A 23,471-nucleotide genomic window follows, 5' to 3' on the forward strand; every position below is an offset into this window, starting at 1 on the left:
TATATGGGAAAGCACAGGGTGATCTTTGCTGGCCTTCTCTCCAGGCCTCTGGGTTCCAACAACTTTTCCTGGGATGATTTCTTTTTGCATCTCCAAAAGCTTGGGCTGAACTGCAAGTGCTGAGATAAGGTATGCTGAGCTGTTTGGGCTATGCTATGTTGAACTCTCTCATTTAAGCACCAGCCAATTAAATCAAACATCATTCATTACAGCAGGCATGCCTCTTAGCTGACTGCAGATGTAATGAGCAACAAGATGAGATTCACGTACCATTGCTCATGTCTACAGCAACAGAACTAGGTACCTTCACCCCTGGCCAAGTTGACAACCGAATCTAACTACCACATGTCCACCCCTTTTCAACTTGGAAACTACACGCATCACCTTAAACAATATTAAGGTACAAAAAATTCTCTTCTGGCTGTGGACCTATGAATCTCAAGACAAGTTATCTGGTGCCAATATGCAAAGAAGGGACAGACACAGGATCCATAAGGAGAAATTGGAAGGAAAACCTGCAGGGCAAACACCATTGGATTTCAAAGTCTGAAAATCATTTATCCTTCAGCTTTAGAAAGTGGCAGTCCCACCCTTTCCAAGGGCCTATGCAGTGGCTCACCTCTTTCCAAATCAACCTCAGGGAACACTGAGGAGACCACCTTTTTCTCGGCTCCACTGTCTCCAGGCATCGGGGTCACACCTGGATTTTCTGCCATTTCCAGGCACACACTCAGCCCCTCCATGTGGTGGCAGCCAGGCTCTCCCCAGTCCCCAAGGAGCATGTTGTACCTTCTCAAAGGGCTGAGGAGGCACAACGCTCCCACTGCAACAAAATGGGAGACTCATCCTCTGCCCTCAAGACAAACTTACCCTCTCCACGTATATGGGTGGGTCCACTCTCCTGGCTGAGGTTTCTTGGCTTCACACCCGAGCTTCCATGGTTCTCACTCTGCAAACTCCAATTTGTTCCTTTTGTGTCCCCCTTTGTCCAGATTGGCAGTGGTTTCATTTACACCAACAGTCTCTTCAAGCACTCTAGGACTTCTCCATGCTCTTCACAGTTCCTCCAAAATCTTCCCCTTAGCCATCCAAAAAACCCTTCCTACATATCTGGTATTTGCAAACTGCAGCAGCACCCCACTCTCCGGTACCAAATTCTGTTCTAGTTTGCTAGCTGCCAGAATGCAACATACCAGAGACGGATTGGCTTTTAGTAAAAGGGGATTTATTTCATTAGCTCTTCAGAGGAAAGACAGCTAACTGTCAACTGAGGTTCCTTCTTACGGGGAAGGCACAGGGTGATCTCTGCTGGCCTTCTCTACAGGCCTCTGGGTTCCAACAACTTTCCCTGGGGTGATTTCTTTTTGCATCTCCAAAGGCCTGGGCTGAGATGGGAGTGCTGAGATGAGGTATGCTGAGCTGCTTGGGCTATACTACATTGAACTCTCTCATTTAAGCACCAGCCAATTAAATCAAACATCATAGCTGACTGCAGATGTAATGAGCAACAGATGAGATTCACGTACCATTGCTCATGTCTACAGCAACAGAACTAGGTACCTTCACCTGGCCAAGTTGACAACCGAATCTAACTACCACACTCCCAATACAGTCTGTGCCCCATGAGCATACCACCACACTGCATTTTATGTAGACATCAGGCTTACACTTGCCTGCTGCAGACTAGCATCCTGTGATTTCGAGGTAATTTTTAGAGACTGTTAGATATAGAACTACTACTCCAGTGGATCATGCTTCCCTGAGAAGGAGATCTAGAAACCTCCAACAAGCAGCCAGCACAAATAGATAGAAGTGAAGGTGATTCTCTAGTGGGTCTAGAAGTAATATTACCATATTGAAGATGAACAGGATTGAAAGGGGTTGTATAGATCTACGTGTCCCACTGACTCACACTAGAAATATGAATGAGTTCTTGTAAGAATTACTTCAAAGATATGATTCTTGTATAAAGAGTGTTTAAGTCCAGGGTACAGGGGGAAAACTGCTATTGCATGCTATGAGCTATGTTTAAAAGGAAACTATCAGCACTTACCACAGCAACAGCAAAGGTAAATAATGGGGTGAGGAACAAGAGTTAAGGGGAGGTTTAGATTTCCTATTTGGTGAGGGTTTATTTAGCAGTTTTCTGTCTCTTGGGAACAATGAAATATCTAAAATTGAGAATGTTGATGGCCTGTGGACTTTGGACCCTCTACATGATGCCCAATGAATGCAGGCGGCTGAAGGATGCACTGATGGAGAAGGAGAATGGCGAACAATGGTTTATACTTATAAGCGAAGGCTGTGCTGCTACAAAAAGGAACAACATTGTGAGACATGCAATGATGTGAATGAACGTGTGGGACATTTGGTGAGATAAAATAAGCCAGAAACAAAAAAAACAACCTTTAGAAAATGCTTATAAGAAAACAGGGGCCTAGATTGTAAGCTTTTAGAGCAGGTACATTAAGTCTGGAGCAGTGATTATTATAATCTGGATTTTGAGAGGCTATTTTATATATATAACCTCATATTTAGAGATAAGAATGAAGCCGAACACGTTGGGGTTAAAATAACTCAGAACACAGGGGTAAGGAAGACAGTGTCTATATTTTAGAACCACACATACTCTATGAGACCAATGGAAGAAAGGTTTATTTGATCTGGAACTGAAATTTTCAGTACTGCATAATCTAATTCAACCTATCTGCACAGCTCATTTGAACAACTGAAACACAGAAAGCACAGAATGAGAAAGAGGTCCTTTAATCCTGTATAGATTATTGTAATGCCTGGAAACATCCTAGAGTATATTAACCAGATAATCAAAAAATATCAGCAAAGTCCCCTGAGGGAGGGAAGAAAGACTGTGGAACTATTAAATCTTACCATCAGGGAATCCTGATACTGTGTCAAGCTTTTGGGACACCCAAATCAATAGGCCATGCCCTCGATCATGAGGCTTACTTTTGTGAAGCTTATGTAGGTAGTGGAGAAGCTTAGACTACCTATCGGCATGCCTAACAGTTATTTCTGGAGGGCCTCTGTTGTTGTTCAGATGTGGCCTCAGTCTCTCTAAGACCAAGCTCTGCAAGTGAAATAATTGCCCTCCCTACTACGTGGGACATGACATCCAGGGGTGAAAGTCTCCCTAGTGACGTGGGAGAGGACTCCCAGGGATGAATCCAGACCTGGCACCATGGGATCAACAATTACATTCTGACCAAATGGGAGAAAAGAAGTGTAATTAATAAAGTATCAGTGGCAGAGAGAGTTCAAATGGAGTCAAGAGGCTACTCTAGAGGTTTGTCTTATACAAGCTTGTTACCTATAATTACCTGCCAACCCCAAACTAGGACCATTCCAGCCAATCCTAAAGAACACCTAGGGCAATTTATAAGATTCCACAAGGGTTCCAGGCACTAGAGTAACTTGCCAGAAACCTACAACATCCAGATGGGTCCTTGGTCCAGATAAGTCCTGAAACCTAGCCCAGCCTCTCCAGAACATCAGATAGTTCCATCTCCCTACCCCACATTAGTGACAGACCCTTCCAATATGAAAAATTTAGAACTGCCATAGCCCAAACAACCCTAATAAGAGGTATGGAGAGATCAAAGGGGATGGTGGAATTATACATAGAAGATAGACTTTAACAAAGGAATATGGATGCTGAATCATTAGCTGATATCTCTTAGTCTCTAGTATTTTAGAGCAGCTAAAAGAAGAACCTAAAATTGTGAAATTGTAACCCATGTCAAAGTCTGAAATATTTTCTACAACTAATTGTGGTGCTGTGCTTGGAAATTTATAGCTTTTTGTATATATGTTATTGTTCACAAGCAAGGAAGGAAAAAAAGTCAATTGTGATGATAAGAAAGTATTTAAGCCCTATAGCCTCCTACATTCTGGAGCAGCTAGAAGGAAAAATATGAGAGGATTGTGTGGTAGCCCATGACAAGCTCTGGGATCTACCTTGTAACCACTTTTTGAAGAGTGCTTTGAAAAACTATTGCTTTTTTATTTCTTTGCTTTGTACATATGTTATACTATACCATAAAAAAAAAAGTGAAAAAAAAAGAAGCAAGCTCCGGCTAATTGGGGAAATTTCCAGGTGAAATAACAGATTCCCTCTTCTGGTGTACCATGTTAGCTGCAATTTCCACAGTGGGAACAATACAACTGGAAATGGTGGCCAAATCTTGCTTCTGACCTTAGCAGAAGTTATAAATGACACAACTTCTGGCACATTTTGAACAACAAATAAGTCCAAATCTAAATTCATTAGCCAGAGATATCATAGATAATCATATGGCACTTGAGTTCCTTTTAGGTTGCCAAGGGGACTTTATGGTATAATAAACACTTTTTTTTTTTTTTGGCTGCATCTATGTAAATTTTACAGGACAATTAAAACAATCATGACTATTCTAAAAGAAAAGTCATCTAGAAAAGTCCCACCTAGACTTTGGGACATGTTTTGATGATCTGTTACCAGGATATATTGCAAGGTTTAATAACCATTGTGTTTCTGGTAATCACTTGTGTTCAGAGGCTTGAACAACTCAATCTGCAAACACAAGGAGCAAAAGAATTACTACAGTAGTCCAATTATAGGCTTTGTTACCTTAACAACTTTCCGATCAGCACAGACATGGCAATGGTAAATATCTGAGTATCACAAAATTAATGTCCTGTGATATGACTGTCTCTTCTTGACCAAATAAGGGTACTAAGAAAGAGAATAGCAGCCTCAGACGCCATGCTATTCTCCTTTTAAACATTATTTCACAGAGCACTAATGTCAGCAACTCTGTGATAGTGACAGAGCAGGACCAAAACAAGACCACTTTGTAGTCATATCTGAATGCTGACAAAAGCAAGAACATTGTCCAAACTATAAAACTGACCCCAATCAACCCTCTATACTGGATAATATGAGTCACTGCTTCTTTACCAGCTATAACTTTAACCATGTTTCATTCTTCCTTGCCTTCTGGACAAAAAGTACTAAGATACTTAATCATAGAAATACTCCTGCTTCCCTCAGTATCCAATCCAGGGCAAAGTCCTGATTTCTTGAATTCTCCCCCCAAATCACTTAACACAAACACAAATCCTACAATAAGTCTTTACCTTTAACTGAAACACCCCACAGTTTCCAATAGTGTGCAGATTATATCTCTCCACGAGTCAATAAACTTAACCTTGTTGAACTACAGGCATGTGCTTGGTGGTCTTTGGCTGGAGGATATCAACAGAAATCAAGAAAAAATCAGAAAGTCCTAGATTTCTCTTTTTCTTTACTCTTCTGTTTTCAACTACAGACTATTTCCTAAATATATGTTGAATTTATCCTGCCCTCTCAATCCAGCTGCCACTATTTTAATCTCACACCTTCATTTTCCACTAAAACAACAGCTTTTTATGATAATGCCACTTTCATACATTCTCTACTGTTGCTACATTTCGTTATTCCTCTGTGGAAAATGTTAAAATATTACGGTTAGCATCCCCTGAATGTGATTACATTTTGATGACTTGGTTTGTAACCAAAAGTTTTTTATGGTGGCCAAATGGCCCCAGAGATTAGGATTAAATTTATGTTGATGTAAAAGAAAAAAGTGGTTTATTTTGATGTATTAATTTTGACAGAAAATTGCGTGGATACTTTTATAACTTTTTTTCCCCCTTGCTGACACAAATGACAAATGACTGCAATCACAACATACTCTCATGGGCACAGGTTATGCAATGTTGCAGGCATGCCAAAAATAACTTAGCCATTTCCCACTCAAGAAATGCAGAAGAATGAGTGATGTTTTTATAATAACCATGAAGCTAATCCAATTTTAAAAAATTCTACAAATTTCAGACTAGAGTGTGGGTGGGGGATGTGACAGTCAATTACTACTGGAGGTTCCGATATAAGTACGAATATAGTAGACAGTGTGAGGGATAGATAAAAGAGTAATCCTTTCTTTATAGTGTGTGTTTTGGGGTGAAGTTCAGGAAAATATCAAAGGGTGAAAATATTTGCAGAACAGGAAAGTTTCTCAAATTCATAGTGCAAGATGGCTATAAAACATCGAAAATGAACCATATAGTTCTATATGTATATCCCTCGGTTCTGTACATAACCAAAATTGATATCTTTCAAAGCAAGTCAAGAAATTTTGTCAATCACAAACTTGCCTGCTTCTCCCCTGCTACAGTAAAAGGAATATTAATAATAATAAATTATGGGGCCCAAAGGATATGTTTGGTTCAAGGCACACAGAACAGGTCATAGCATACTGAATTTATTTCAGCACTTCGAGCACAGCAAAGACACCATTGAGCCTTCTGGGTGCCAATAAAAATAGGGTAGTCCGACAGTGTTTTTCTTATTCGCACAGTTTGAGGTTTCTGGTCTCTGATTTTTCCATGAGCATCCTAGAACGGAACCATTTTTATATCCTTTGGGATTAGGGGAGCGGGTTAGGCGATAGGTTGGGAAGTCATTATGTAAGGAACGGTGGGGAATACAATATTTACGATATTTTAATGATTTGCTAGACGCTTTCACCTTCTCACCCAATCCTCACAACATCCTTGAAGCTAATATCTATATATTAACTCCATTTTATCCATTAACCAATCAATGCCGCCAGAAGGTATGTAACTTGACTCAAGTCAGATAGCACCCAATAAATAGCAGTTCACGGAATTCATCTCCTCTGGACTTGCTCTTTTCCACCACGCGAATCCATTAAATCAACTAATCAAAACACCGCTCCCACCCCCGAAAAAAAACAAACCACACCACCACCAACAAAAAAACAAAGAAGCACCCTTCTAAATGGGCTTATTCGAATTGCTAAGCTCTCGAACCCTTTTTCTAGGCCAGGGTCCGACTCAGAAAGAAAGAGGATTCTTGCTTTCTGCAAATCCTTTGCCGAGTTCCACTCTCGCCCAGGTGGGGAACAGAAAGTCTCCCGCCCCTCTCAAGGCAGGTCGTTGAACGCTCTGTGCGCTCTCCAGTCAAACAGGGGCTGACCCGCCGTGCAGGTGCGCGCGCACCTGTCGCCCGGCGAGAGCGCTCCTAGAGTGGGTAGGTGGTCCGCGCGCGTGCGCCCGGTAATGTGCCCCGTGCGTGCGCCCTACGCGAGCGCGGTATCCCTGCGTTCTGCGTTTATTGCCGTGAGTCGGCTCTGTGCCAAGTAAGAGTCTGGGAGGGGCATTTTCCCGACCGGTCGCGGCTCCCCCTGGCGGTGGCCTTGCAGCGCTGGAGACGCGCAGTCAGGCGTTCTCCGCGGGCAGCCGGCGGCGGGGCCTTGCCATATAGCGCGGGGTCCTCGGCGGCCTTGGTGGCTGCTACCCCTGCTGCTGTCGTAGACGAGACGGCTGTTAGTGGTGCTGCTGTTGGTTCGCGGCGGCGGCAGCGGCGGCGGCGGCGGAGGAGGAGGGCGAGGCGACCAGAGAAGGAGGAGGCAGGCGCGGCGGCGGTGGCCGGGGCCGGCGGCGGCGAGGGGGGTGAAGATGGCGGACGTTCTCAGCGTTCTGCGACAGTACAACATCCAGAAGAAGGAGATTGTGGTGAAGGGAGACGAAGTGATCTTCGGGGAGTTCTCCTGGCCCAAGAATGTGAAGACCAACTATGTAGTTTGGGGGTAAGTCCGGCATGGCTGTGGCTCGTGGGTGGTAGGGAAGAGTTGGGCGCCCCCAGGTGATCTCCTTTTTAACCCCTCCCCCCGTTTCCTTTGGGGATGTGGTAAAACAGAGGTGCTCTGGGAAAAAGTTTCTCTCAAGAGCAGAAGTTGCACTTTTGGGACGAGGAGGGAAGGGGAAAAGCGCATTTTAGTGGTCCATCCCTTTAAATCTTTGAAAAGCCAAATGGGAAGGATAACGTGGGAGTTTTCGACTTTGCCAGTCGATTTTACCAATATATATTGGGTGCCATCACTGTGTAGGGCTGGTGCACAAATATTCCTGAAAATAGATGCAAAGGAGCGCGATGTCTGGTGTCGGAGACGTCTCTTTTTGTTCCTTATTTTCTTTCTTCTCTTGGTGGCTGCCATGTGTTGTAACTATCTCCGCTGCGCTTGTAGCTGTTCTATTTTTTTTTTTTTTCTGTATTGGTGATTGGGGAGGGGGATTACCCCTCAAGAAGAGAGAACCAACTTTGTGAAGTCAGGACGCAAGCAAATTTGGTGAATTTGCAGTAGTCATCAAAATCTTTGTTAGATGTGAAAGCAGGGAGTTTACTCAGGGAGAAAGTTGCTTGATGTATAATAATAGAGCTTTACAGATCTAAGTACGAAACTGATGCTGTGAATGGTTTTGGACAGTGTGTTAAAGAGTGATGGTTTAGAATGTTGATCCACGTGGGTTTCTTGAATTTAAATAACTCCGGAAAACATCTAGAGACAGGCTTAATAATCTTTGGTGGCCTTTTTAGTGATGTCACTATCTTTGGTGCTTCATTTGGATATTAGAACCTTGAGCCCGAACTTACATCCTCAGTTTTGTTTAATCGAATAGGTAGAATAGGATGTAATGAAGGGAGCAATGGGCTTTGTGAAGAGTTGATGAAAAGCTAGGGGAAATTTAGTTTTGTTTTTTTTTGGTCTTTGTTTTCTGGCCTAGAGGTTTATGGTTTAATTAGCTTTGTGAAATGTTGATGAAGTGACATTTTTATGAGTTATCTAACTGCTTTTTATTTTCAAAAGAATTATCACTGAAAGAATTGCATTTAATTGGATTTCTAATGAAGATTATTTTCTTTATAAAATGATTTAAAGGGAGAACTCAGTATTCAGAGCAGTTCCGTAATCAATCTGAGGAACAGAAAAATTTTTAAGACCCTAGCCCTGCCTCAGAGGAGGTTAACTTAATCGCAGTAGAGGAGGTAAAACAGATAAATTGATGTGAAGTGTTTTCTAGCTCATAAAAGGAGCAGTCACTTTTGACTGGAGGTATTAGGTAAAGTTTCATAGAAGCTTGTTTGCCAGATAGACATCCATTGCATTTTTATTTAATAAATGAATGAATGAATGAGCTTTAAAGAATGTGTAGGAATTCTGTTTGTGCAAATGGGGGTTAGACTTTCCTGAATGAGGGAACGTACATACAGCCATGAGAACTAGAAGGGGAAAGGTGACAAACAACAGTCTAGTGAAGCCAGTGATAAAGGAATGCTTAGAATAGAAGTTCAGTTGCAAATCACACCAAGAAATATATTTCCATTTAATTTATATGTATGTGTCCATGTGGACATGTAAATATATACATAGATGTGTGTATGCATGTATTTATAACATTAAACAATATTTACTCTTACTGAATACAGTGCATTCTGTTATTTTTTTCTATTCTTTTGTACACTGTTTTCAAAAAACCAAGAAACTAGTTGTTACCTCTATGTTTTCCCTCCATGGTAAAATAATTGATGGTGATGCATGGTTCGACATACACTGATTTAGAGGAAAAATAGGAATATTGGCGAAAAAATAGGTTTGGGATTGGTTATAGTGGGCTATATTTAGATGAATTCGATTTATACATTGACTGTTCTATTTCTGTATGGGAGACTGTAGTAGGAAGGGTGGGATTGGACATTAACATTTATTAAGTAATATGTGCTTTCATTAGAGAGTTTGCACCCCAAGAACACATTGTTTTTTCACAAGTAGAATTGTGTTTTGGTTTACATTATTTGTCTCATTTGGTGTGTGTAATAAGAGTCCTTTGAAATTCATTGTTTCATTTACTGGAAGAATGTTTTTGAGGATGTTATCAGTCTCTTCTTTAGCAGGAGCCATAGGATAAATTTCTTGTAAGCTTTAGCACCAATAATAGTTGCGCTACTCTGGACAGTGTGATTGTTTTCTCTTATGGATCCTATCTAATACATAACAGTTAGGGTCCTCTGTTGACAAAGTTCAGAACCCAGTTTGGGCCTAATTCTAATTAAAATACCTTAGAGTAAGAATTTTGAGTGCTTTTCTTACTTCTTGCTTTTTATTATTGTCTGTCTTTGTTATTTGCTTACTTGTGCCCAAAAGACATTTCTACTTACTAGATTTTATATTGTATGTGTATTTTTGTTAACCATGATTAATCCGTTATTGGATAGCAAAGTGGGTATAGAATAGTAAATATGTAAAATTAATTTTTAAGCCCAAGGAGTTGAATTATAATTGTGAGTAAAAATCTTGCCTTAATTATTTCAGGACTGGAAAGGAAGGCCAACCCAGGGAGTACTACACATTGGATTCTATCTTATTTCTACTTAATAACGTGCACCTTTCTCATCCTGTTTATGTCCGACGTGCAGCCGTAAGTGGAATTCATTTTAAAACTGCTTTTTTGACTTAATTGATATTGGTTATTATTTGACATAAATAGCTTCCCTCTTAGGTTTCGAATTAAAAAATGAAAGATCTGTTTGTAAGAATGTCTCAAAGAGGGTCAAAAATGGGCCACTGTCTGATTTACACGAACGTTTTTCACCTGTGATTTTTTCATGTGTATTTTGTGCAATATTCATAACAACAGAAGTTTTAAAACTATTTATAGTAATGCTTTCTGTTTGTTTTTTGGAGTGCGTGGGCCGGGAATCGAACCTGGCTCTCCCGCATGGAAGGCAAGAATTCTACCCCTGAATTACCTGTGTACCCCCTATAGTGAGGTTTTTAAATTAATATAACTCTAGAAGGATCCTGACATTTGGAACTCTAATCTCAAAAAAACTTTTTATTAATTAAAAAAATTAACAAACAAAACATTAAGATATCATTCCATTCTACATATAAATTAGTAATTCTTAATATCATCACATAGTTGCATATTCATCATTTCTTAGAACATTTGCATAAATTTAGAAAAAGAAATAAAAAAAAACAGAAAAAGAAATAAAACGATAATAGAGAAAAAAAGATTATACATACCATACCCCTTACCCCTCGCTTTCATTTATCACTAGCATTTCAAATTAAATTTATTTTAACATTTGTTCCCCCCTATTATTTATTTTTATTCCATATGTTCTACTCTTCTGTTGATATAGTAGCTAAAAGGAGCATCAGACACAAGGTTTTCACATTCACAGAGTCTCATTGTGAAAGCTATATCATTGCTCAGTCATCATCAAGAAACATGGCTACTGGAACACAGTCATCATCAAGAAACATGGCTACTGGAACACAGCTCTACATTTTCAGGCAGTTCCCTCCAGCCTCTCCACTACATCTTGAACAACAAGGTGATATCTACTTAATACATAAGAATAACCTCCAGGATAACCTCTCAACTCTGTTTGGAATCTCTCAGCCATTGACATTTAGTCTCATTTCACTCTTCCCCCTTTGGTCAAGAAGGTTCTCTCAATCCCTTGATGTTAATTCTCAGCTCATTCTAGGGTTTTTCTCAGTCCCTTGATGCTGAGTCTCAGCTCATTCCAGGATCTCTGTCCCACGTTGCCAGGAAGGTCCACACTCCTGGGAGTCATGTCCCACGCAGAGAGGGGGAGGGTGGTGAGACTGCTCGTCACCACATCTGAGCAACAGAAGAGGCTCTCTTGGGGGTGACTCTTAGACCTAAATTTTAAGTAGACTTGACCTATCCTTTGTGGGGTTAAGTTTCATATGAACAAACCCCAAGACTGGGGGCTCTCAAAAAAACTTTTTTAATGTCATAAGAAAAAAATCAAGATTAATACTTTTAAAAAATTAATCTTAACTCACAGCTTTTTCATACTCTATTGATAACTGCATTTTTTTTCTAGTTTTGTCTACTTTCTGCATCTCAGTGTTTGAAAATGTATTGTTCAGAGGAAGTCTTTAGAAACACTTGAAAGTAACTGGTATCATTCATATAGAATATTATGAGATTCTTCATCTGTGTATGTATTATAGATAAGTAAACAGGTTCACAGTTATTTGGGTATGATAGTTGTGAGACATGGCAAATTGTCGTTAATGCCCAAATACAATTCTCCAGAAAGGTGATAGTGAATTTTACAAATGAGACCCTCCTCTCAATTTTTTTTGGTAAGCTTGAACATCAAGTTTTGGCAGGGTTGGGGGGGTATATGGAATACCTTAGCTTTTAATTATTATTGCTTTAATTTACTTACATGTTTAAAATTAAATATGAAGTGCATTTTATTTGTAAACATTGCCTTTCTCCAGTTCTTTACGGTTCTTGAAATAATTTTATTCAGACTTTACAAACATTATCATCAATGTGTCTTTCATCACTAGAGCCACTTTTTGAGTTATCTAACACTCTTGTTAGGGATGTGTGTGAAATTTAAACTCATTAACTGGCACGAAATTTACTTCTACAACCTTCCACCTTCCCACCCTTCCTAACTAGTAATGGTTGCAATTGTTTCTGGCGAATGTGAGGTATCTTTTCCAAATAATACCTTGCCATTTAAAGTGAGTAAGAAAGGATTCTATTGTCAGATGTGCTTTGTAAGGATCAAATTGTAAGGTTGTTGCTTTCCTGAGTAAGAAATATGTAGTGTTAAATATAAATCAAGTTAAAATTTAAAAATTCGTATTTAGATCTTAAAAAAATAAATCAGTAATTAGCATTTTTTATGTATAAATATATCTACAGTCATTTTGGGGCAATAAAGATGATCTGGATATTTGGGTTAGATTTAGATTATGTTCTTGAGAAACGGTGGTAGAACATAACAGACACCTATAATCGTTACTGTAACCCTTAGGACCCTTGGGCACATAATATTTCTTTTATTTTTCTTAAATATTTGATAAGTTGAAAGGGCAGAATTCTCAAATTCTAAGGTCCTACGAATTTAAAGTTGTTCTCTCCTAACTCCTTTGTCTTATTTGCTCTTGTGAGCAGACCAAGTATTCCTGATCTATAGTGCCTGTTGTAGCATGAGTAGACAGTATCTTTTCAGTTGGCTATAATTTGTGCATAATTCAGTGGTGACCAAACGATGAAATATGTTATCAAACTTAGAAACAATAATTTAAAGAAAAGTAATTCAAATTTTTAACTATTTGTGATAGTCCATGTAGTCTGTTTTTTAAAAAAATACAAGCACAAAAGAACTTGTGGGCTCTTAAGCTTTTATAATTTTATAATTAAAATTTAACTTGACCTTTTTTTAAAGACTGGGATATAGGCTGTTTTTTAAATGATTAAGCCTATATCATTGAGAAATGTGTACAGAGAAATGTATTCACCACTCAGTGTTAGATAATTGCTTGAAGATACTAAGGATACCTTATTGTTATTTCATTGTTGCTCATGTGAGATGGAAAAGGGATTTTGATTATATAATTCTGCCATGATTTGCTTTCCTTACACTGTGTTGTTTGTTTACATTAGTAAAATGAAATGGGAAATTGTGGTAATTACAGGATTCACTGAATTCATGGCCCGAAGATGTGTTGGAGCTGAAAATATAGTTTTATTTGTTTTGCTGACTTCTTTACAAATTGCTAGTGTAGGAGAGAAAATGAAAATTGTCCATTTTAATACTAAATGGGTACATTTTTCAGGCTTAGTTTATCTTTTTTCCCTGTGAACAGTTTATAAACACTGAAGTATAAAAAAGAAATATGTAGTGTAAAAGTTGACAACCACTGTTAACAATTTCCTGTATAATCTCCCAAACTTTTCCTGTGCTTGAACAACAAATATCTATTGTTAATTAGCAAAATTAGTGGTTTTAGTAGCTAATTTAGTTTATTTGAAAGAGTTCAGGTGGAATATTTTGAGGGGATCTGATTTGAGTGTGAGAAAAAAGAACTCTGGATACTCTGATAAAGTGAGAAAGCAGTGGGACTAGAAAGATATTTGCCTCAAACGTGCAGATCCTCATGAGTTCAATTAAAAAGCAAATACTTAGAATAAGCTAAGGAAGAAAAAAAGACTAGAATTAATATTTTCTAGAGGGCTTGAGTTATTGCTTCATTTCTCATGATTATATTTTGTATACTTTATTGGCATTTCAAAAATAAAGTTAGTAAAAGTTGGTGTTTAAAAATTTCCAGGATTTTTGAAGAGATTTTTAGCCTATTTTTTATAATTTTTTTTTTTAAAACACAAAAATTATCATTTCACAGTTCTTTAGGTCAGGAGTCTGACATGAGTCTCACTGGGCTAAAACTAAGATGTCAAGGCTGTGTCCTTTCCCAAACCTCTACAAATATGATATTAAATTTGTTACAAAGACATGTTTGAATAAAATTCAGACATTATGTGATGTTATCTTTACTAAGTTTCATATAGTTATGTATTTGATACCTAATTTAAAATTTCTGCTTCAGACTGAAAACATTCCTGTGGTTAGAAGACCTGATAGGAAAGATCTGCTTGGATATCTCAATGGTGAAGCATGTGAGTAATTTTTAAGTTACTGTCACTCTTAAATAAATAGTTTTTTTTTCTCTATAAATAAGAAGCAGTGGGATGATAATTTATACTACAACTAAATAATTAACTAACCTTCCTGCAGCTGTGTCCATAGCCATGTCTTTTGTTCCTGTTAAGGTGAATGCACTGTCTTTACTCCTAAAACCATTTACCCCTTCTTTGTATAAATTCCATTTCCTTTAAACCTCTTAAAGGCTTTGCTCCTATAAATTGTCATTTCTCTCTTGCATCCTCAATTTTATCCTTTCATCTGCATCCTTCCCTTTAGAATAGACATATAGTAGTATCTTTCATCTTAAAATAGTCGTTTTGATCCCACATCCCTAACATCTGCTGTTCCATTTTTCTTTTCCTGTTTATTGCAAAATTCTGTGAAAGAGTTGTGTGGTATCACCATCACTGCTTCCTCTTCTTTACCTCTACTTCTCTGTTCATTCCACTCTAATCTGACTTTCATCCTCACCAGCCTGCTGAAGTCACTCTTATAAAAGCAGTGCTGACTTAAAGATTGTGAAATCCTTTCTTTTCTCTTCCCCGCAGTTTACTTGCTGTCTTAACTGCACTTGATATAATTGATCACTTCCATTTTGAAAGCCTTTATTCACTTGACATTTGAGATCCTAAACTCTTTTGGTTTTCTTCCTACCCATTACTACTCCTCAGTCTATTCTGCTTACTTTCTTCTGTACTTAATCTCAATTATAAAATTCCCTAGGACTTGAATTTTTTTCCCTTCTCTCTCTGTTTTTTTTTTTTGGCATGGGCAGGCTCCGGGAATCTAACCCGGGTCTCTGGCATGGCAGGTGAGAACTCTGCTACTGAGCCACGTTTGCCCACTCTTCCCTTCTCTTTTGAACCTTTATCTTTAGATGAGTTCTTCCAGTTTCATGCTTTAAATATTCATATGCTGATGATTCTGAGTATTTATCTCCAACACTGAATTCTTCCCTAAGTTCCAGATTTATAAATTCACTGTCAACATCTTCCCTTCAGTGTTCGATAGGCATCTGAAGTTTGATATGTCCAAAATAGTATCTGTTTCTCTGCTTCCCTCCCCCTCACCCCAAATAAAACAAAAACAAAATAATTCAACTTGGTTCTTCCCCAGTTTCGATTATAATTTGGTTCTCCATCCACATGAATGCTTAGGCAGAAACTCTGGTGAAATCTCTGATTTCTCTACTCTCACATCCATTCTATTATCAAGTTCTTTTCTATACCTTTAAAAATAAAATTTCTTAACATTCTGCCTCCACCTGATTTCATCCTCCCTTTCTGGACTGTTGTGTAGTCTCCTTGCAAGTCCACGGTCTTTATTTTCTTAAGTAGAGTTTCCACTTAAGCAGTCAGAGTAAACTGTTTTTGAAAAAAGCACGTAAACTTGATTGTGACACTCACCTGCTCAAGGCCAGCCTTGGCTCTCCATCAAACTTCGAATGAAGCTCATACTCCCTTCCGTGGCTTACAAGTCCTTCCCCTCTACATGATCTTTCTTCTTTCTAAATCGTTATGACCTCATCTTCTGTCAATCTTCCTTTGCTTAATGTAATTCAGTCTCATTGGCCTTTTAGTTATTCTTATTTCAGAGAAGTCTTCGTACTTGCTATTCCATCTCTCTTGAGTTCAGTTTGTCTACATTGATCACATGGCTCACTTCTTCACCTCATTCAGATCTGTGCTCAAATGTCCAACAGAGTGGACCTCTCTCTAAAATGTTGAAAGAGCCTTGCTCTCACTTACCCCACCCCCTTTCTGTCTATGTGTAGTACCATCTTGATATATTTTTCATTAGATCCCTTTCTTTGACCTGAAATTATTTGTGTACTTACATATTGTTTGTCTTCCTCACTGGAAGGAAAGCATTAAGGAGGCAGAAATTCGGCTTGTCCACATTTAAAACTGTGTTAGGTGCAGAGTAGGTGCATAAATGAATTAATAAATGATTATTAATTTCCTGTCTTACAGAATAACAAATAAGTTGGTATTATAATAAAACTGTTAGGTCTCGCCTTTCCTGGGGAGGATTTTACTACCTTTAAGTCATTGATAGCTGTCCTGTCATATATTTTGATCCATGCCTTTAAGCAGTAAGGTTGATTTGCACACGAATCTTGCTTCTATTGTAGAGCTCATCATCAATAGGAATTTTGTTTCCTGTGCTGTCTTCATTTGGTATTCAGCAAGCATTTATTGAATGCTTATTCTTAAATATACTGTGCTGGGTGCTGTGCAAAATACAAATCCCTGTCCAGAACATGTTCACTGTCTCTCATGGTAGACTTATAAACAAATTTAAAATTTTGCAGTAGTGTTTATCCAATTTTTTAAATCTTGAAAATCATGTACATTTGTTAAAAATAGATATATATATATTTTGCTTCAGGAGATCTAGAATATGTCTAGGATTCTTTATTTTTAATAAACATTTCGTGAGTTTGGTGAATAGGCTAGTTTGGGGGGAGTACTTTATAGCAAATTGGTTTTTCTTTTCAGAATCCGGAAAATAATTGCCCTTTATCCATCCACTTCATTTCCTGTAGGACAAATGTATTTAGTCATCAACATATTGCTTTTCTAATTTTTTTATTGCTAATTTAATGGTTTAACAAAAAATTGAGTAAATGTTGAAACAGACCATGGTCTTAGATAGGAAGGTGTCACAGCTTAAAGACGTGTTCTTTTTTTTTTTTCTTTTTAAAATAGTTTTTTCATACGCTATACACAATCCATCCTAAGTGTACAGTCATCAGCTTTTGGTATAATCGCATAGTTACACGTTTACCACCATAGTCAATGTGAGAATATTCTTTCTTCCAGAAAAAAGAAAAATCCCATACCCCTCATATCCCCCTAATAGTGACAATTAGCTTTGGTGTAGTGCCTTTGTTACAATTAATGAAAGAATATTACAGTGTTACTATGAGCTGTAGACCTTAGTTTGCCTTAATTGTATTTTTTCCCATGTACCACCTTATTATTAGCTCTTGTAATAGTAATGTATGTTTGTTCTAGTTCATGTAAGAGCTTTCTTATATTTGTACAGTTACCTGCTATCTTTGTCCATTCAAGGTTTTGCTAAATTATACAGTCTCAGTTTTTATTCTCTAGCTCTTCTCTGGTGACATGCACGACCCAAACCTTCCTCTTTCAACTATACTCACACACAGCCTTGTTACTTGGACATGTAATATTGTGCTACCAACTCAGAGTATTGTGCCATCCTTTTCTGAATCTTTACAATCAACCGTATTAAATGTTAATCCTTAAATACCAATTGCCCAATCTCTATACCCTCTATCTTCTGATAACCTGTGTTCTCAAATTTAACTCTCAGCATTTGCTCATTATAATGGATTCATATTAGTGAGACCACACATTATTTGTCCTTTTGTTTCTGCCTTCTTTCATTCAGCATAATGTCCTCAAGGTTCATCCACCTTGCATCACGACTTCATTCTTTCATACAGCTGCACAAATATTCAAAATGTTAGATCTTAATATAGTTTATACATTTAACATCCCAATAGAAATCCTGACTTTTTTTTTTTTCTTTGAGGAGGAACTAGTGGAACTAATTGGGCAGATTCTGAAGTTCATTTGGTAAAAGAAACAAAGTACAATAAAAATCTGGAGAGTAGCAATGAGAAAACACTGGCCATTTTAGAGTTACGTGCCCCAATAATTTAAAAAATGTGAATGACTAGATAAACTAATAGAGCAACCTTTGCTGTATGTTAGATTAGAAATACATATGAGTTTAACATCTAGTTAAAGTGACAGCTGAGATTAATTGGGGGGAATGGAATTATTCAGTAAATATGTTGATAAAATTTAAAAAGTTCTGCATTACAAAAACAAAAGATATTACAAATTGGGAAAAATTACTTATAACTCATTATCATAGAAAAAGGTCCAATCTAACGGTATGAAGTGGTTCTAGAAATATATATGCAAAAGACCATAACTCAATGAATTGTAGTCATAAGTTCATGGAAAAGGTGATAAAATTATATGAAAAGTGCTTGATTTTATTCATAGTAAGAGAATTGCACATTTAAATGATACAAAAGTACCATTTTTTAGCCTAATGGATCCAAATCCAGAAGTTTGATAATACATGTGAGACTGAGGAAACAGATATACTAATATAATGTTGGTTATGATATCAAATGATGTAACTCCCATTGAAGTAATTTGGCACTTCTATCATAAATACAAATTTAGCATAGAAATCCTGTTTCTAGGTCTTTATCCTAGATATATGTTTGGAAATAAATGAAATGACCTGTATACAAAGTTATTCATTGTGGCATTGTTTATAATTGCAAAAGACTGTTAGAACTGAAGTGCCCATCAGTAGGGGACTAGTTAAATAAATTATAAATAATCCATACATTAGAATACTTTATAGATGATAAAAAGAGTTAAGGAAATGCTCCACATACTAATATGGAGGACTGTTAGAGATATATGGTTAAGTTAAAAAGAATCAAGATGCACAGTTGCGTATAATATGATCCCTTTTGTATAAAAAAGGGGGGAAATAAAAAATATAACTCAGCATTTCCTGTTCCTGCAGAAACTTTAGGAGGATATATAAAAGGCTATCATTGGTTATAGAGGGTGGTGGGAATTAGGTAAATGGGGACAGTATACATGCCTCTTTTGTATAGTTTTATTATTTTAAGCCATTCAAATATTAAATAATTTCATTTAAAGAGTAATTTAAAGTTTTCTTACCAGTTGAGAATAACTAAAAATCGTATTTTGGAAGTCATGCTAACTTAAATAAAACAAAACGAGAAAGTTTCCCTTGTATATTTATGTACTTAGGTTTAGATGCACATTTTATGTGCTTGTTTTGTCATATTGGAGTGTGTTCTTTGAAGTGATCAGTTAATCTCAATCAGATCATCTCAACAGTTTGTAAGCTAAATTGTTAAAAATAGTTTTTTTAATAGGCTTCCTAATACAGACTAGCCTTTTACAATAAAGTGATTCCTATAAAGCTGCTTTATATCTTTTTCTAAGGGAAATCACCATATGGGAAATAAGAAATATAGCAAGACTTGAGCATTTCACTCAGTTTTTAAAGTATGTTTTCAAATATTGGTCTTTTCACATGAATCTTTTTAAATTTTCAGCAACATCAGCAAGTATAGACAGAAGTGCCCCCCTAGAGATAGGTCTTCAGCGATCTACACAAGGTAAGTCTTGTCACATATTTAGTTTGAATCTTCAAAACCTACCCGAAAACTTTATTTACTTCTTTTTTTCTTATAGTTAAAAGAGCTGCAGATGAAGTTTTAGCTGAAGCAAAGAAACCACGAATTGAGGTAATGAAACTTTATTTTAAAGACACTTCATGTTATTAAAATTGTGGTTGTATTAGTAGCCAGAATACTGTGGTCATAATTATCCTAGGAGCTGTTTTCTTGGAAAATTATTGTGGGACAAAGAACAGTTCATATTAATAAGTAGCTCAAACTACAGTTTGGCCCCCTCATGTATTGATTACATATGAAGAAAATTCTCTTAGTTTTTTTTTACCTTTTATATCCTAATTGATGAAAGTATTGAACTAGATTGGGGGTGGCAAATGTTCTTTAAAGGTATAGATAGTGTATATTTTAGGCTTCGTGGGATATATGGTGTCTGTTGAAACTATTTCACCTTGCCATTGTGGCCTAAAAGTAGCCATAACTAACAGGTAAGTGAACAAGTGTGGTTGTGTTCCATTAAAACTTTACAGAAACGGTAGCAGGTCATATTTGGCCTCCTTAGTCAGCTTACCCTTGTAACAAAAGTGGTGTGAGAATTTGCTTCACTCTGAGAAGCAGTGAACATAATATGCTTATTATAGTCACTACTTTAAGATATCAGTATATCAGGTTATAGGTTTATTGTAAGGTTTAATATCCAGCAAGGGGAATATTAGCCTTTGTTAATTTGGATAGTTCACATGAAATAGAAGTCATAAATAAATGTAGTTACCTTTGTATAAGAAAGTTTCTTTATCAACTTGTGCACTGTGTTACAAAGTTAAAGCTTAGGAATTTTATTGTGATTATGACATTATTTATGTGAATTCATAACCAGCTCCCAGCCTGTTACATGTAAACCCTCCTGAAAATAGAGCATAAGGCCCTAGAGGTACACTTAAAATTTGAAAAATAATAAGCTGATTATATGTCAATTAAAATCACAGTATAGGAATAAAAATCTAATTGTCATTAGTGTTAACATTGCTGGAAACCATAAATCCTTTCATTTCAGACTTTTCTAAAAATCAAATAGCTATGTTTATACATTTTTTGCTTGCCATATTAACAGCAACGAATCCACAATTAAGGACAAGAAAGGTAACTGTTAAAGGGACAGAGTTGATTGATAAATACACAGAGTAGAGTTAGTGACAAATTTAATTCTAAAATAATGTAATAATGCCTAAATAATTAAGCATACCTTGAGACATGGACCTGATATTTTTCGGGTAATGAAAACGTAATGAAAGTCATTGTTATTACTTTTTACTAGGTGATGTTCTAAGTACTTTATGTATATTAACTTATTTAGTCTTCATCACAACCTCCTGAAGTTGGTAGTACTATGCATTTCCTTTATGCATAACAGGATCAGAGATAATAAGTGACTTGCTTATTTGCAAGTTTATGAGCTAGTAAATTGCTCAGCCAGGATTGGAATCCAGATAGTCTTGCTGTGAGCCATTCTACTATATTAGTACAAATTTTATAGCAGTAATAGTGTTTTCCCCGGCTCTCTCTTTATGAAAGGAAATTTGACCCACTGTGAACAAATTTTGATTTTGGGATACCATTTATTTGGGAAAACCTCAATATTTAGTTCTTTGAAAATTTCAACTTATCGGCAGTGCTAATTTGCTAGGATTCCAGTAACTTGAAAGATCAACAGGAAATTAGTATAATACAATTATTTCCAGAACATTTGTAGAGATAAATTATGTTAAATGAACAGTTATATTATTTCAGCAGTTTTCAATTCAACAAAAATAAATTGAAGACCTGCAAGGCAGTACACTAGGATAGGAGACAGAAACTTGAAGGTAGAGATTTTTTTTTTCCCTTTTTAAAAATATGCAAACTATTTTATTTCATCTGTGTGTGATGTGCTTTAAGATTGCCATTTCCTTTTTTTTAAATTTTTTAATTTTTTTAAAAACTGTAACAATAAACATTCTTAACATGATCATTTCGTTCTACATATATAATCAGTAATTCACAATATCATCACATAGTTGCATATCATCATCATGATCATTTCTTAGAACATTTGCATCAATTCAGAAAAAGAAAACAGAAAAATATTCATACATACCATACCCCTCACCTTTCACTAACATTTCAATCTAGTAAATTTATTTTAACATTTGTTCCCCCTATTATTTGTTTTTATTCTGTATGTTTTACTTGTCTGTTGATAAGGTAGATAAAAGAAGCATCACACACAAGGTTTTCACAATCATACAGTCACATTGTGAAAGCTGTATCATTATACAGTCATCTTCAAGAGACATGGCTACTGGAACACAGCTCTACATTTTCAGGCAGTTCCCTCCAGCCTTTCCATTCATTTTGACTAACAAAGTGATATCTATTTAATGTGTAAAAATAACCTTCAGGATAACTTCTCAACTCTGTTTGGAATCTGTTAGCCATTGACACTTTATTTTGTCTCATTTCACTCTTCCCCTTTTTGGTCAAGAAGATTTTCTCAGTCCCTTCATGCTGAGTCCTAGCTCATTCTAGGATTTCTGCCCCACGTTGCCAGGAAGGTCCACACCCCTGGGAGTCATGTCCCATGTAGACACGGGGAGGGCGGTGAGTTTGCTTGTTGTGTTGGCTTGAGAGAGAGGCCACATCTCAGCAGCAAAAGAGGTTCTCTTGGGGGTGACTCTTAGGCCTAATTTTAAGTAGGCTTGAACTATTCTTTGTAGGGTTAAGTTTCATATGGACAAACCCCAAGATTGGGGACTCAGCCTATTGTTTTGGTTGTCCCCACTGCTTGTGAGAATATTAAGAATTCTCCATTTAGGGGAGTTGAATTTTTCCCCTTTCTCAGAAGGTAGATATTTTGATCATATTAAAATCTATACTGCACCCCTCTCTGCATGGGACATGACTCCCAGGGGTGTGGACCTTCCTGGCAACGTGGGACAGAGATCCTGGAATGAGCTGAGACTCAGCATCAAGCGATTGAGAAAACCCCTAGAATGAGCTGAGATTCAGCATCAGGGGATTGAGAGAACCTTCTTGATCAAAAGGGGGAAGAGTGAAATGAGACAAAATAAAGTGGCAGTGGCAGAGAGATTCGATACAGAGTTGAGAGGTTATCCTGGAGGTTACTCTTACGCATTAAGTAGATATCATCTTGTTGTTCAAGATGTAGTGGAGATGCTGGAGGGAACTGCCTGAAAATGTAGAGCTGTGTTCCAGTAGCCATGTTTCTTGATGATGATTGAACAATGATATAGCTCTTACAATGTGACTCTGATTGTGAAAGCCTTGTGTCTGATGCTCCGTTTGTCTACCATAACAACAGATGTGTAGAACATATGGAAAAAAATAAGGAATAGGGGGAACAAATGCTAAAGTAAATTTGGTTTGAAATGCTAGTGATAGATGAAGGCGAGGGGTAAGGGGTATGGTATAGATAATCTTTTTTTTTCTGTGATCGTTTTGTTTCTTTTTCTGTTGTCTTTTTATTTCTTTTTCTAAATCGATACATATGCGACTATGTAATGATATTGGGAATTGCTGATTATATATGTGGAATGGAATGATATGTTAACGTTTTTGTTGTTGATTTTTTTAAATTAATAAATACAAAAATTTTAAAAATGAAAAAAAAATCTATACTGCAGTTGTCTTTAAAATCAGCAGTCTCCTAAGGAACTTGAGTAATGTGCCATATACCTTTATTACAAATGCCAAAAGGGTGATGCATCTGCTGAACCATTCTTACATTCATTTTAGCCAGTGTGTCTATTTTAGTTTTCTACATGTCAGTTTAATATTAGAGCATGAATT

The 23,471-nt window shown here is 37.0% G+C and overlaps 1 protein-coding gene across 2 annotated transcripts in view; it reads left to right on the top strand.

Annotated features, from left to right (window-relative positions):
* The first annotated feature begins 7,109 nt into the window (after positions 1-7,109).
* Positions 7,110-23,471, top strand: part of CDC73 (cell division cycle 73) — a 200,979-nt gene continuing 184,617 nt past the window's right edge. The window contains exons 1-5 of one of the 2 annotated variants that reach the window (XM_077157292.1): positions 7,110-7,652; positions 10,215-10,320; positions 14,298-14,367; positions 19,548-19,610; positions 19,687-19,739. In XM_077157292.1, coding sequence (XP_077013407.1) covers positions 7,522-7,652; positions 10,215-10,320; positions 14,298-14,367; positions 19,548-19,610; positions 19,687-19,739 — 423 coding nt within the window. In that variant the 5' untranslated portion in view covers positions 7,110-7,521. The remainder of the gene's footprint in view (positions 7,653-10,214; positions 10,321-14,297; positions 14,368-19,547; positions 19,611-19,686; positions 19,740-23,471) is intronic. The other variant, XM_077157291.1, reaches the window with a different exon arrangement.

This window comes from Tamandua tetradactyla, chromosome 4, assembly GCF_023851605.1.
Source record: "Tamandua tetradactyla isolate mTamTet1 chromosome 4, mTamTet1.pri, whole genome shotgun sequence".
In the NCBI taxonomy this organism is placed as follows: Eukaryota; Metazoa; Chordata; class Mammalia; order Pilosa; family Myrmecophagidae; genus Tamandua; species Tamandua tetradactyla.